This window comes from Pagrus major, chromosome 21 (assembly GCF_040436345.1).
Source record: "Pagrus major chromosome 21, Pma_NU_1.0".
Lineage (NCBI taxonomy): Eukaryota > Metazoa > Chordata > Actinopteri > Spariformes > Sparidae > Pagrus > Pagrus major.
Window position 1 is genome coordinate 8,518,041 of NC_133235.1, and position 14,651 is coordinate 8,532,691.

Consider the following 14,651-nt stretch of genomic DNA (forward strand, 5'->3'; position numbering starts at 1 on the left):
GAAAAAAGAAAGTGTTTAGAACAGTCCTTGATGATTCTACAAAGTGTTGTTCAAGTACCTTCAGGGTTTTTTTCTGGGTATTTATTTTTTGAAAGTCCTCTTTTTATTTTAGTGACTTAAATGTTATCTGACAACATTAGGCAGAAAATGAGGCTAAGCTCTGAAAAAAAGGCTTCCGAGCTTCTAGCTAGCATTCCTAATCACTAAATAGATTGAGCAGTGCTTGCAGTCTATACAGTTCTGTGTCAGGTTTTGAATGCAGTATTTGGTCACTTTACTCATGCAGTGCCTCAGCAGGCATCACTGTAGGCTTCATAAATGCTTGCACTAAAGGAGGATATGTTACTGTTAGCACCTTGTATCAACCAACATCTTGGTGACTGTCACAGTGTTTTGTGGCACACTGACATTAATAGTGGTCATTGTCTACAAAGGCCAAGCCTTAGCTGTTGCCTGGCTGCTTCTATCTTCAGGTTTGGATCTAAATTGGGTTAAAAGACAGTCTGAATGTCTCTCATTTTCATGCGTCTTGATCCATGATACATGGCTGAATAGTTATCAGAGACGCTGCTATAGTGAAAGCTCTACATTATTAAACACAGATATCACCTGAGTTGTTGTTTCTTTTCCACACTACTAGATATACCAGTATGATATCAAAATTGTTAACTTTTTTCAGTCCACCCTGTTAGCTTTTACTAAAAATGCTGATCCTTTTTTTTTAACCAAGGGATACTGAAGCAGTGTAAACCAATACATGCTAAAATAATCAACATATTTGTATCAGTTGACTCTTACCACATTGGTTGTTGTCTCTATTGCAAGACATTTGGTGTGTCCAGTCTTCAGGCGACACACAGATAACTCAGCCTTTTCCAGTCAGTGCAGATGACAAGAGCCAATGTAGACTTAGTTTAAACTTCGCCCTCCATTACTTTCTTTCTGCCCTCATGTGGAACCAGGAATCATTCTCATGTGGGGTATAACGGCTGAGGGGGGGGCAGAGATCCCTGCCGGACCTAATTAGCAGCCCCTTCCCTCCTCTATTTAACAACGCTCCCCTCGATTAGCGTCAGGGGAGAATGGCGAGGAGGAGGCTGTTTCTCTCTTCAACCCTCCCAGCCTCACTCCCTCCATCTTCTTCCCCTGCAGTTATGGTGTATCGCCTTATGTCCTCCTCCTCTCCCTCCATCCCTTGCCACGCTCCCTCTTGGCCTCTTCTGCTTTCCCAGCCAGCTAAAAATTAATGTCCCCGCGCGCCATTTGCAGTTAAGAAAAAACGACAGAGACTCGGGGCGCAATGACGGCTGTTCTGCTCTGTTAAATTTCTAATTAAATGTGTGTGTGTGTGTGTGTGTGTGTGTGTGTGTGTGTGTGTGTGTGGTGGGAGGCTGTGACAGGAGGGCAGGGGAGGTAAGGAAGGAGAAACAGAGGGAGAGGAATGTCCTGGATGTAAAGTGTAGGAACGGGATTAAGATTGTCCAGTCCGGCGATGTCTTGTCATTTTTTTTCTTTTTTACACATTTAAGAAGTTTAGCCAGCTCTCACATGCTTCTAGGTGTAGAACGAATAGGATAATTTAATATTGCATATGATCAAATCAAGGAAGAGTCATCTGACAGAAATATTCCTCAGGTCTTTTAGATTCTCTCCTGTTCCTTGAAACCAGTGATACTGTTGTCCAAGGAAACATGCTTGAAAACTTATTAACAATAACATTGAGATTAAAATTGTGTCTCTCTGTCTTTTTCTTTTGACTCCCCAGCCCGTATAGGGAAGATGAAGAGGAGGAAGCCTGAGGAGGGGGGCCAGGTATGTCCGCTGTGCAGTGCCCCCTTGGCTGGGAGCGAGGAGGAGATGAGTAGACATGTGGAACAATGCCTGATCCAGGTAGTACAATCCTGGCCCTGAGCCCCCGCCTACCTCCAGTCGGACAGCCTGTCGACCTCTTCCTCTTCCTGTAGATGCTGACCAGTCACCTCTTTACTTCCTGTAGATGCTGTCCAATCACTTCTGTACATTAGTGCAGATACCAACCAGTAGCACCTGTAGTTTTTCTAGATTAAACTTCCTTTGGTGGCGGTGCTGCATTCACATCATATGGGAATAACTGAAAGACTTGACCATTAAAAAAAAACGCACGGACATTAAAGTGGCCCTCATTAAAGTTTGCCCCTGCAAAGCTGATCTGCAGTTTATCCCATATGACATGGTTGCATCTTATTCAGTGGCATGCAGCTCCTGTAGGAGCATAACAGTTAGATCTTTATTGTCTGTTGATTAGGGCCAATTTGGCCTTACTTGTTGTAGCTGTAGCCTAACAGTGATTACTTTTCTATCAGACTAGATGCTAAACAGTTCCATTCCTTCCTAGAGTAGACAACAAATCATCACCACTCCTCCTGTACCTCCCCTCACTCACTGCTGTCCATTACACTACTATAGAGACACTAATACCTCTGTTCCACCAGCACGCTTTAGGCGTTCCACTGCTGTACCATACCATGTGAGCTGTGTTTTCATCACACAGTGTGAGAGTCCTGTGCAGATCCATGTTGTACTGAGATGTTGTAGTTCTGCCCTGCAACCAGCACCAATGCTCCTTTCTTCTTGTTCTAATTAGGGATGAAATGGAAAGAGGATTCTGTTTTCTGATCTCTCTTTGTTGTCTTTCCAAACTAGAGTTAGACATGTTTGGCAAATTTGACACGTCCTGCTGCAGCTTCACAGTAAAATTTGAAAATATTTAGAAGCAGTATAGAATATCGAAATAGTATATAGAAGTAATCTTTGGCTAAATGATTAATCTCCCCCCAATAGAAAAAAAGTTTTGAGGGATTTCATTCCAAAGCAGTTAAGTTAGCCACAAAAACTTTCATTTGTCTAAATAAAATCAAATGAAACAGTTTTTGACATTTCCAGCAGTTTATTTTTGTTTCAAAAATTGTTTATTTGAAACAGTTTCCAGGTGGAGTAGACTTGATTTTAGCACCAGCAATAGCAATACAGTAACTTACCACAGCGGTCATGGTATGGTACAGATAAAGCGTGCTATGGAGATCTGGCCTTTCTTCCACCACACCACTGTTTAGAACAGTAAAATTACAAAACAAAATGCCTCTGTTAAGTTTTTGCTCTCGTTAACATGTGTCTCTGTGTGTGTGTGTGTGTGTCAGCGTGAGGGTGCGTTAGGTGATGACGATTCTGCAGACATGGATGGAGAGAATGGGCGGGGCTTTGAGGAGTACGAGTGGGCGGGGCAGAAGAGGATCAGAGCTACTGCTTTGCTGGAGGGAGGCTTCAGAGGTATGCGTGCGCACACACACACACACACACACACACACACACACACACAGCTCATCTCATACAGCACTATGCTGCTTTTATTTGTAGATGGGTCAGTCCGGACCCTCTGTGTTGGTTCTCTCCTTCCTTTTCCTTTGTCTGTCTGTCTGTCTCCTCTTTTGTTTCTCTAATCATCCATCACTCCCTCTGCTCCTGTCCAGTGTGCACAGTGTTACTTCTATGTGACTAGTGTTGAATGTGAGCAGGGAGCTGTAATGGTGCCAGTGGTCTGGTGGCAGTGTATTTTGGCCCGGGGTCGGCCCAGCTCAGCCTGCCTCGGCCTTACACAACCCGCTCAGCAAGGGGAAGGAAAACACATTTAGCTGGGCAATTGACCCATTGGTCACCACTGTGTGTTAGTGTGTGTGTGTGTGTGTGTGTGTGTGTGTGTGTGTGTGTGTGTGTGTGTGTGTGTCTGAACCCAGAAATGCAATTATAGAAGTGGATGGGAGAGCTGGTCACTGGGGAGCTGTGACACAGACGCACCTGCAGCTCTCCCACTGAGCTCTCTGTCACGATCGTCTCTTCTTGGTCTTTCTTCTCTGATGTTTTTAAACTTGTGTTGTTATTATGTTTAATTAGTTCATTCTCTGTTTTTATTTGTGGACCAGGCTCATTTAGATTTCCCAAAAAGGGATTTCTGAATTAATATTACAGCAACAAAGTGTTTTTTTTTAACACTGAATTGAAACACCAACTTTGAGCCAGTCCATATTGACCATGCATTAGTGTTTTACTTCATCAATGCTCTTGTGGCTGAATGTGAGCTAATCCCCTCAGACAGGTTCCAAAATCAGATGCAAAATCTTATCAGAAGAGTGTAGACTGTTAAAGCAAACAATGCCCAAAAATGTCTCTAAAAAACATACATGTTCATTCTGTTGATCTAATTGTTGGAATATACACAGTTTTACAATTTAAACTGCACTGTGCTGCACAATGCCCTCCCGTTGTGGCCTCAGTTGTATTTGTGTGTAAAACACACAGAGATGGAGAGGTGGAGGCAGACCATCAAGATGTGCACAGATGGAGGTAAAGAGTCGCTGTCATCTCTAAGAGGCTCTTTCAAACTCTGTCAGCTCTGCCTCTGCTTTCATCTGTCCCTCTTCCTGCTCGCCTCCTTTTCTCCCTGTTCGATCCGTTGTTAAACACACACATGCTGAGCCTCACCTGCCTCCCTCTCCCCCCATCCTCCTCCACCCTTCCCTCCAAGCCAGAGAGAGAGGAGACAAGACAGATCAATGTTGAAATCCCAACTAAACTGCGCAGCTCGTGGGGTGGGAGGTGGCTTCCCCACCCGTCCATCCATCTCCCGCTATGCTCCTTCCATCCGCCCATCTCTCTTTCACGTCGTTAAACGAGCAGACACAGGACCCTTCTGCCGCGCTCTAATAGGGCACCTTGTGATGTGACACAGATAACTGAGGTGTCCTGGGGAGAGCAACTTGAAATGCGCACACACACACGCACACTTGGCAGAAGGCTCAGAAGGTGGATTTTGTCTTGAAAGCTCCTCAGTGGTTCTAACACTCGCCGCTGAATCCTGCAGGCTCTCGAGAGCCGGCTAGACGGATATAGAGATGTTGCGGGGGGCCTCCTCAGCTGGCGGGATGAAGAGAGGGCCTATCCCTCTGTGAAGTGCCACCATCCTTCCCTCCCTTTGAGAGCGTGAGGAAGAAAGGCAGAGGGAACAGGGCGCTTTCAAGGGGGAGGAGAGAGCGGAGGGAGGAAAAAATCGAACAAGATCAGTTTATGATTCAACTCTGTGTGAGGGAAGACTTCCCTGTGTCTCGCACCGGCTTAGCCAGGTTGAAAGGACCCTCCGTACAGACAGAGAGCTTTCTTTATCTGTCTTAGTGGACTGTCTGTCTGTGGAAATCTGTTTCATGAGCTGGAGGGCAACTAGACTTTACTTTATTAACTTTGCAGGATACATTAAAAGTCTATATTTAAGGGAAAAGAAATTGGTTCACTACAACTGAGTTGAGTCACTTGAAAATGTTTAGATACAGGTGCCAGTATTAATTTAAGTTTTGTTACTAATACCAAAATGATACTGTCCAATCAATTAATACCAATACCACTGCTAAACAGTACCTGTACCAGTTTCTAAACAATCAAGCAAAAACCTTGAAATCATGACCCATTAAAGGACCAGTGTGTAGGATTTAGTGGCAGCTAGCAGTGAGGTTGAAAAAACGTCTTTCTCTCAGGTTTCCTGAGTTGAGTATAGTATTCAGGGGGAGACGGTGCTTTGTTACGAGTTAGCTGCAGTTGCGAGTCATCACCGTGGCCTGCTTAGAGGCAGGGCAGTCGCGGCTTGGCCCTGCTCCGGAGCAGATCCATCGCGGACGCAGCTCAGCTAAACTCGGCGCAGTAAAACTAGTGATGGAAAAGCAAATCAGGGTGGCGCGGTTTGACTCGGCACCACCAAAGGTACTAGTGGAGAAAGGGATGACAGTCTCACTCAAGCTAGTCACGTGACACAAGCTGCACTCTTTATGGCATGTCGTGCATAGTTAATGCATTTTTGGGAGCGTTAAGACTAATAATTCAATCAGATGATAAATTTTCCCCTCTCAGATATCCGATCCAGTGATTTTGGCCAATATCGGACCAATAACGATACTGAATATCAGATCGGTGCATCCCTAATTTCTGCCTATAGATCCCTATATCCTTCTCAACGGACACTTGAGGTAATGGGTGTTTGACCACCATCAGAATTCTGGATTAATACGGTATGTCTAGGTTTATAATCATTATTCATTAGGAAAATTAGGAATTAGGAAAAAGTTATTAGATAACAGCATCCTTGTTATCTTACACCCTGTCAGTTACACTGTATAATGGCTTATACACTTCAGACCCTCATGAGCCTAAAGTAAGTAATCCAAATTTAAGGATGAAATTCTAGCACTCTTTTTTCAGTGTTTAATCTTGGTTCTATGTATTATTTTATAAAGACATTATTACAAAGTTTGGCACAACATAGTGGATGCATTAGTTTAGCCACAGACAGATGGGAAGGCAGACAGACAGATCCTGAGATTTGATATCAGGCCATCCAGAGGGACAGAGGAGGAGAAGAGGGGGATTATTGCAGGTTGAGATGGCCCAGAGGGATTGAGAAGAGGAGAAATCTGTGCTTTGTAAATGGACTTCAAAGATGGCTGTCTCATGTCTTTGTGTCTGTGTCCCTTTCCCAATCTCTCGCCCTCTCTTTCTCTGACCTGTAAATGGCAGAAAGATAGTGCGATGACCTTTGACACCCCTCCTCTCTGCTTCTTAGAGGGTCCCGATAATTGCTATGGTAACGGGATGTCGCCGAGGTCGGTCGATTGGCTGATCCTGGCTGTCAGTCAGCCTGATGAGTCCTTTGATCCTGCCTGCCTCTTCCGATCTGGACTTGTAGTGTTGTGGTGACATGTATGTAGATTGGGGTGTCTCCTGCGTTGCTGTCATAAAGCATGTTAACGCGGAGGATAAAATGTGTAGTTAGTATGTTAAGAGTCAACGATATTCAGGAGATGGTTATGATAATGAGACAGACCAGGATGGCTCTGTGGAAGTCAGTATGTGTGCATATTGATCATGCCTGTCTAGCAGAAAAGAGGGGAAACGGTTCAGAGAGCAGGACTCGTACAGCAGAGACAGAGAAAACATGAGGAGAGAGAAAATTGAAAAAAAAAAAGTGATTAAGGGTGGTGGAAGAGAGGTAAAAAAACAGACTGTCAGGAAAAGAGTGGAAAGAGGACAAGGGAATGTGAAAGAATAAAGGTGAGAAAGGAGCAGCGATGACAAAAAAAGGGAGGGAAAGGAAGGTGAGGAAAGGAAGAGGGGTGAAGAGAAAAGAAAGGTGGGAGGGGGCGACGGTGCATAATGTGAGTGAAAGGCAGTTAGAGTGGGGCTGACCTTTCCCTGGCCAGATTAGATTGGCCTGCCAAGACTGCTTAGAGGGACAGATAGAAGCACTGGGAACACACACACACAGAGCAAACAGGCCACACATATACTCACAGCTAGCACACCTAAAGACATGTACAGTGTGTACATGCACAAATTAGGCCGTTGTGAAATCCAGTTTTGAAGTGGACATAAGTGTATCAGTAAGCAACTACAGCTTCATGTCCATCTGTATGGAGGTCATTCAAAATGTCTGAGAATGTCTTGTTTATATGTTCGATATGATAGCCATTTGTACATTTTAATAATCTCGTCAGTCTTAAATGGTTTGGGTCTCTGCCCCCTCTTGGACCAATTATTGATTCAAGCTGTTTGAGTTCAGCTGTCTTGGGTCCCCTTGGAACGTGGCTCTTTCTTTGGGTCTCTTTCTTTTTCTGGTCCGTCTGGGATTGCACACATGAAAATCCCTACCTGGGGCAGGATCAAGTCCTCTGAGCCCACATGTCCATGTTCCACTTCTTGTAACTGTTTGTTGTGGCCAGCTAGCCACAAAATCAATATTTTGATGAGTTGATTAGATTTTCCCCCGACCACCACCACAACACAATACTACAGCACTCAAGCAAACATTAGTGCATTAGTGGTTGGCAGTCAAAGCTACAATATCTGTTTTACTGTCATCTAGTTGGTCACACATTCACAGCTGATGGATGAGAATCTCGGCGGCATTCAAAGCCTTGTACCTCTCCTGGCTTGGCTGACTCTGGGGCATTGAAGGTAGAATGGCTCAAGCTTCTGTCATGGGAATGAAAGAGAGACGGACCAATGAGATCCCATTGTTCTACCTCATGTATGAAGAGCTTTTGTCTCCCCCTTCTGGCAGTAACAGTGATTACACTGAACACTCAAAAGCTCCACTCAGACCGCCAGCGCGGGAAAGTCGCGACATAGTCCCGATTTGAAAATTCTGTAAACTTTGAAATGCAGAGATTTTTCTGGTGGTGATGGGCTTCATCAGCATTGTGGAAAGTCGTTTAGCAAGGGCTTGAATGTAACAAACATTCATTTATATGTAAAAGTCCCACACTGCAGGTTTAAATATGGAATATGAAAATGTGCATATGCTACACAGTGAACAAGGGTGTTGTAGTGACGAATGGGTGGAGAAACAACTCTGTATTTGAAACAATGAGCTTTCCCCTAACTTACTCAAGTAGCTACTGGGGAGTCTGGTAGTGAAGATAGGAGAAAGAGCCCAAACGTTTCACCATGTCAGTACTTTGACTGTATAATGTAACATGTGCTCTGTTCGCCTCCTGCCATGCCCTGAAAATCTATCGCCTCGGTAGCCGAGCAGAGCCAGCAGGCTGTTAGATTTACACTGCGCGGCCATTGTTCCCATATGTTCCCCTCTGCCGCCGAGACCAAATAAAAGTTAAAAGGTCCTTTTTATTTGATCACTAAAAACCATGGGCCTGTTGTAAAACGGCTTAGCATTGGTGGCGCGTTTTATCACAGCGGCTTTCAGTCGTTCTCATTCTCTCTCCTTCCCTCTCATTTTTTATTTTTTTCTAAAGTAAGAGTGAAATGAATAACCGAGTCAGGTGGGAGGAGAGGCAGCGGCAGATGTTTAAATCCCAGAAGATCGTCAGACGCGCTTCAGCGGCTGATTTGCACTTTGACAAAGACACCATAGTGCTGTGACGCTGCAGTGCACTCAGACCAACTGTTATAGGAAGTCAAGTATCGAGGACTCGCACACACATAGTGGGACAGCAGGTTAAATAAGATGGCTGTCAACTCTGTCTTGCTTGTATCTGGTCCCTGGTCCCACACACACACACACACACACACTCTCATCACATACACACAGAGCACACTAGTCCAGCTGAGAGCTTGTAGAAATTGGGATAGGTGTAAATAAGGTGGCTGTCAGGCCTGTCACAGGTAGACACACACAGACTGCTTCAGAGTCACATCTTAAGTGAAACACAAGTGCACACAGACACACACACACCTGTCTACCTTCAAGTGCTTGAATAGTCAGGGTGTAAGTGACATGCACACTCCCACACACACACACACACACACATACACGCACACACACCTTACCTACCTTTGTGTGGTAGATAGACATGGTGTAAGTGACAGTTGGACAGAGTCACACACTGGCACGTGCACACACACACACACACACATACCTTGAAGGGGTTGGAGAGACAGGGCCTAAGTGACAGAGGGACAGACAGTCTCAAACAAACACTGAGGAGACGCCTCTAAGTGACGGACACACACACACAGCTGGCTCTGTGGCTAAGTGGAGCTGAAGGGAGCAGTCAGGCAGCGGTAAGGGTTTGTCTGAGCGTTCATCACTGGGTTTATAGAAGTGCCACTCCAACACACACACACTCCCACTCTCCCTCTCTCTCTCTCTCTCTCTCTCCCTCAAAGATTGATGGGTGAGGCGTCAGTCTTCATCAGTTCAGCATATGTCCAAATGCTGTCTCTCTCTTCACGTCCTTCTCTATGACCATTTCTTTGGCTCGTCTACCTCCACCTGCAACCCCGTAATTGGTCGGGGAAAAGTAAAGTTTCAGAACTAAATTTAAGACCTCAAAAACTGTTAATCGGGGTCTTAATGATGTCTTCTGCAGGGTTATGTTTAGTTTGAGGTTTTTTTTTTGACAGACATTATTGTTATTTATTTCAATAGCAATTGCAAGTATTGACTAATGAGCAAAGCTTACTCTTAAATATAAAACCACAATTTTCTTTTACTCCTATTGACTTAGTAAATTTTAAATGAAAGTTGTGCCTTTTTGATTTTCACAGGAACAGGTTTTGCCACGTGTAGCATCAAGGAGAGCGCGGCAGATAGCGACGCTGACCTTGACGTGGACGGAGACGACACGTTGGAGTATGGCAAGGCCCAATACACTGAGGCTGATATAATCCCCTGCTCTGGAGCTGGAGAGGACCAAGGAGAAGCCAGGGAGAGGGAGGCGCTACGGGGAGCCGTGCTCAAGTATGAAGACTCAACCAACACACGGTCTAACTAGCAGAATACTAACTAAACTACTGTAAGAAAAATGTAATGTACCCTTTAGACTATGGTCATACCAATGTTTGTGTCTCTGTTTTGCAGCGGCGGGATGCCTTCAAACAGAATAACGCCTGAATTCTCTAAATGGGCCAACGACGGTAAGAAGGGGCAAAAACATTTTTCATGCTTGGACAGAAAAAGGACGCCACTGTATCACATATATGTATAATATAACAATAATAAGTATAGAGTGCAAAATATCCAAACTAGTTTACTCATTTAGTCATTGCTTGACAGTACATTTGTTTTACTGAATTTCCTCATGTTGTCTTATGTTTCTTGAATTAGGAGTGAGGTGTGTGAATGCTTATTGCAGCCAGAAAAGTCACCATCCAGTGTTAACCGTGTTGTGTGTTTACAGAGATGCCTTCAACGAGCAATGGAGAAAGCAGCAAGACAGACCCCAGCACTCCTTCATCATCCTGTTCTTCCTCCTGCGTCCCACGCACCTGTAAAAACAGCGAGATCGAAAAGTAGGTTACCCATATATACATGGACCCACACTTGCACAAACATGTCATTATCTAGTTGTAAAGGGTGAGACAGAAAAGGACTGTCACGTTTCCCACTGCACTGTCAGACAGATCACACACGCACACTGATTCTATGACTTTCTGATGAGTTTTCTTACGTGGGAGAGTCGACTTGCAGAGGGTCATAAATGATGCATTTTGTGTGGATTCTGTTTTTGGTGTGTGTGTGAGACAGGTGGGGTCTCTCCAGGTGTTGATTTTTGCTGCAGACGTGTTCTCTTGGAGCACAGAGCTGCCTTAGAATCATTAATGTGGACACTAGCAGGTACCAGGCACACACTACGCAGTAGTGTGAAAACATGAAAATGTTGGTTCACCCTGGTGTACACACATGACTTTACCAACAGCGTTTATGCACTAAAACATGATGCACGGTAAACAGCTGTTTTATTATAGTTATTTATCATCACCTAAGTGTGTAATGCTAAAAGGTGGCTATAAGTAGCCTTGCACTCTGAGTTACATTTTTAGGTAAGGTTGGTGATAAAGGTTGCGTAATAAATCAGGTTTGTAACAGTTTAAAGCCTGCCGTGCATGTATAAGTTACTCTGTGTTACTCTATGAACAACTGACAAATTGCAATTGGGAGTCTCATGACTGATGATTTAACACATCGTTTTGCAGAAATACTCCAAAATGTTCTTAAAATCATGTCATATTGGCCTTTATATGACTGCAGCTGAAGGCTGAATTGGCATGTACAAAAGAACTCCCCTCACCTAGCTGTGTTTCAAACACAAACACACACACACACACACACACACACACACACACACACACACACTTAGAAGCAGACACACTGCCCTATCCATTAGAACAACCTGTGTGTGAAAGGCCACTGCTCTGTAATTCCCTCATTTCCATCTCCTCATCCATATTCTGCCACAAGTAAACAATCTCTCTCTCTTACACACACACACACACACACACACACACACCCTGTCCCCTGCATGGGTAATAGAGGTCAGCTCATTGCGAGAGTGAGAGAGAAACGCCAGTGGGCGAGCGAGCAAAGAGAAAGAGGGATTTGGTTGATTGGTTGCTTCTGCATGTCTGGCATATTCTCCTGTCCTTTTGCCCCATGCGATTACAGATGTGTGCACACTCACACACACATACATAGCTGGGGTCAGTCTGCTTGTTGCCTTCCATCCCAGCCCCTATTTCTTAAAGTGATTTCTTTTGTCCACCTGAAGTGCCTTTTAGAATACCCCCTAAAAATCTCCACTCTCATCTCATGTTTTTTAACCTTTTCCTCTTCAGTCATTTCCTAAGGGGAAACGTTCAAGTTGAAACGATTGGAATGTTAAAAGCATTGTTTTTCCTTCTATAAACAACAGTCAATGCTACATTGGCTTGCAGAGCAGTAAACTGCTGACAGAATTTGATTAAAAATGGTCTAAAATGCATGTTCCCTAAAAATCGTACTTTTTAAGAAATAATTTTTATGCTTGTGATTTTATGCACGTTTATAGCTTTGCGGATGCATTAAACCAGTTCCCCGTCACCTCTGGGAAAGCTGCATGCGATAAATGCTTCATTTAAATGAATCAATCGGCACTCAGCGTGTGTGCCCCCCATATTAAATATCAGCACAGGGGATAACTTGTGAATAAGCAGAGCAGCTTGAAGTGTATTGATCAGAAATAGCACTAGAAGGCAAGAGGTGTGTGTGTGTGTGTGTGTGTGTGTTTGCTGAGCGAGGGGATGCATTCGATAAGTTGTTGTCTGTGGTGTGATCGTTCTTGTTTTATTGTGTGCGTGTGTGTGTCTGGGAGAAAGAGACTTAGGTTGGTAAGTGTGGTTGATTAGAGAGGCAATAGTCAGATGGTGCTGATTTGATTTACTAGCACACACACACACACACACACACACACACACACACACAAACACAAACAAACAGAAACAGAAACAAACAGAAACAGAGTTGGTGTATGTTCCTGATGTCAGTGAGGACAAAGCCATATATGTATGCAGATTGTAAGACTAACACTCCCCACATTTGAGAAACACAAACTTTTTCAACCTTTGTTTCGCTCATGTTTAAAGTCAAAGTTAAGTCAGATTTTCAGGTGAAAAATCCACTTATTTCTGTCTTCAAAGCCAAGAGACAGAACTAAAAGATTGATGGAAAACAAAGAATAAAAGTCCCCATTGATGTTGAAAGTAGGAATGCACCAATCCGATCCACCAGTTCAGTATCAGCGCTGATAATTAAGCAGATATGTGGTGTCAGCTATAAGTGATTGATCCACAAATGATTTGGTTCCAAAAATTCCACCTATCCTACCATCAGCCACATAAAATTAGTCAAGGTGCTGAGTTTTTGATGCCATAACAATCCCTTTCTTGTGTCATTGAATAGTGAACAGATTTTAAATTTGAGAAAAGGAGAGCAGGCATCAAATCAGTACTTGATACCAGCATATATGATAAGATTAGGTTTTGGAATCAATATTGGGAGAGAAAAAGTCAGATCTGTTCATCCCCGGTCGAAAGTCCCCTGTTAGCACAGTTAAAAACAGCGTAAAGTAAAAGGAATAGAGAGCACAGACTGGGACATACACTAACAGAAGAAATGGCTTCTGTGGTGGGACTATAAACATCTTCAGTTGTGTGGCATTCTGAATATCAGGAGGAAGGATGTCCTGCAGTCAAGGGACCACAACAGTAAAGGCCATATTCCACCATACATTTCATCCTAGACCACTTCAGTCCTGAAACTGGACCATTGTAGACATTGCCATTCATGTTACAATACAGTTCCTACTGTTAATTCCAAATTCTTGTTAAAACTGTAGATTGATCCCAGAACTTCCACCGTCAGCTGCTGCAATTGACAGAAAAAAGTGCTGCAGTCAGAGTTGTCTTTTTTTTATTTTTCTTGCCACAGACCATACATTACATCAGACTAATGATTGGTAAGGGAATCATTTCTGGAAATGAATTAAATGCCTAAGATTTCATTTCGTTGGAATCACCTCTCCAGCCTAAAGGTCATTGCCAAGAGCTACCTTAGATTCTCAGGATTTCTGAACAAAATGTGATCTTACGACTTTGTTATGGCCAACATGTAGGTGTATGTGGCAACATGATGTTCTAGCTGAGGTCTTAGTGAGCACCTGGAGCAGAACATGCCTTAATCTAAGTATCCATTTAAAGGGAGCCAACAAGATGCTGAATGATTGCAGTGGAAGCAGCAGTCAGCTGGCTGGAACAATTCCCTGCCTCACTCTTCCCGCTCGCTATAAATACACGTATTTGTGGAGCTTCTGTGCCCCTCCGTCCCCAAATGAAAATGAGATTTGTCTCCTTTCGTTACATTGATACATTGTACACATGCATGCATGTGTGTGTGACAGTGTGTGGGACTCTGCACAGGGCAGCGTTAGTGAAATCTCTCCCTCTCTCTGTCTCTGATCCCAGATGGGTAATGATCTGGTCGCCTCCCGGGGCGTCCTCGTTCCCCTGCTCATTCCCCTGCAAGATAAATGAGCTCACACATACACACACATACACGTACAACGCCTGAGACGCTCTTTCCCCTCCAAGATAAATGGCCCCTCCAATGCCGCCAATGCGATTGCTGCCAAATTTGGTGCTCCAGCTGGAACAATGCGGAGAGATTTCCATGTGGTTTCTGCAAATAATTGAATCTGTCCTCAATTTGGAAGTGATGAAGCTAGATTTCTACCCTCCACCCCCCCTCTGCACACACACACACACACACACACACACTGCTCTCTCGCTGCCTTTTCCTCTCT

At 44.1% G+C, this 14,651-nt stretch overlaps 1 protein-coding gene across 2 annotated transcripts in view; it reads left to right on the forward strand.

The window, feature by feature from the left end:
• rnf220a (ring finger protein 220a) overlaps nt 1-14,651 on the forward strand; it is a 154,944-nt gene that overhangs the window by 126,796 nt on the left and 13,497 nt on the right. Inside the window, exons 6-10 of one of the 2 annotated variants that reach the window (XM_073491140.1) lie at nt 1,766-1,812; nt 3,177-3,306; nt 10,084-10,276; nt 10,397-10,452; nt 10,716-10,827. In XM_073491140.1, the coding sequence (XP_073347241.1) occupies nt 1,766-1,812; nt 3,177-3,306; nt 10,084-10,276; nt 10,397-10,452; nt 10,716-10,827 (538 nt within the window). Of the gene's footprint in view, nt 1-1,765; nt 1,891-3,176; nt 3,307-10,083; nt 10,277-10,396; nt 10,453-10,715; nt 10,828-14,651 lie in introns of both variants that reach the window. The other variant, XM_073491139.1, reaches the window with a different exon arrangement.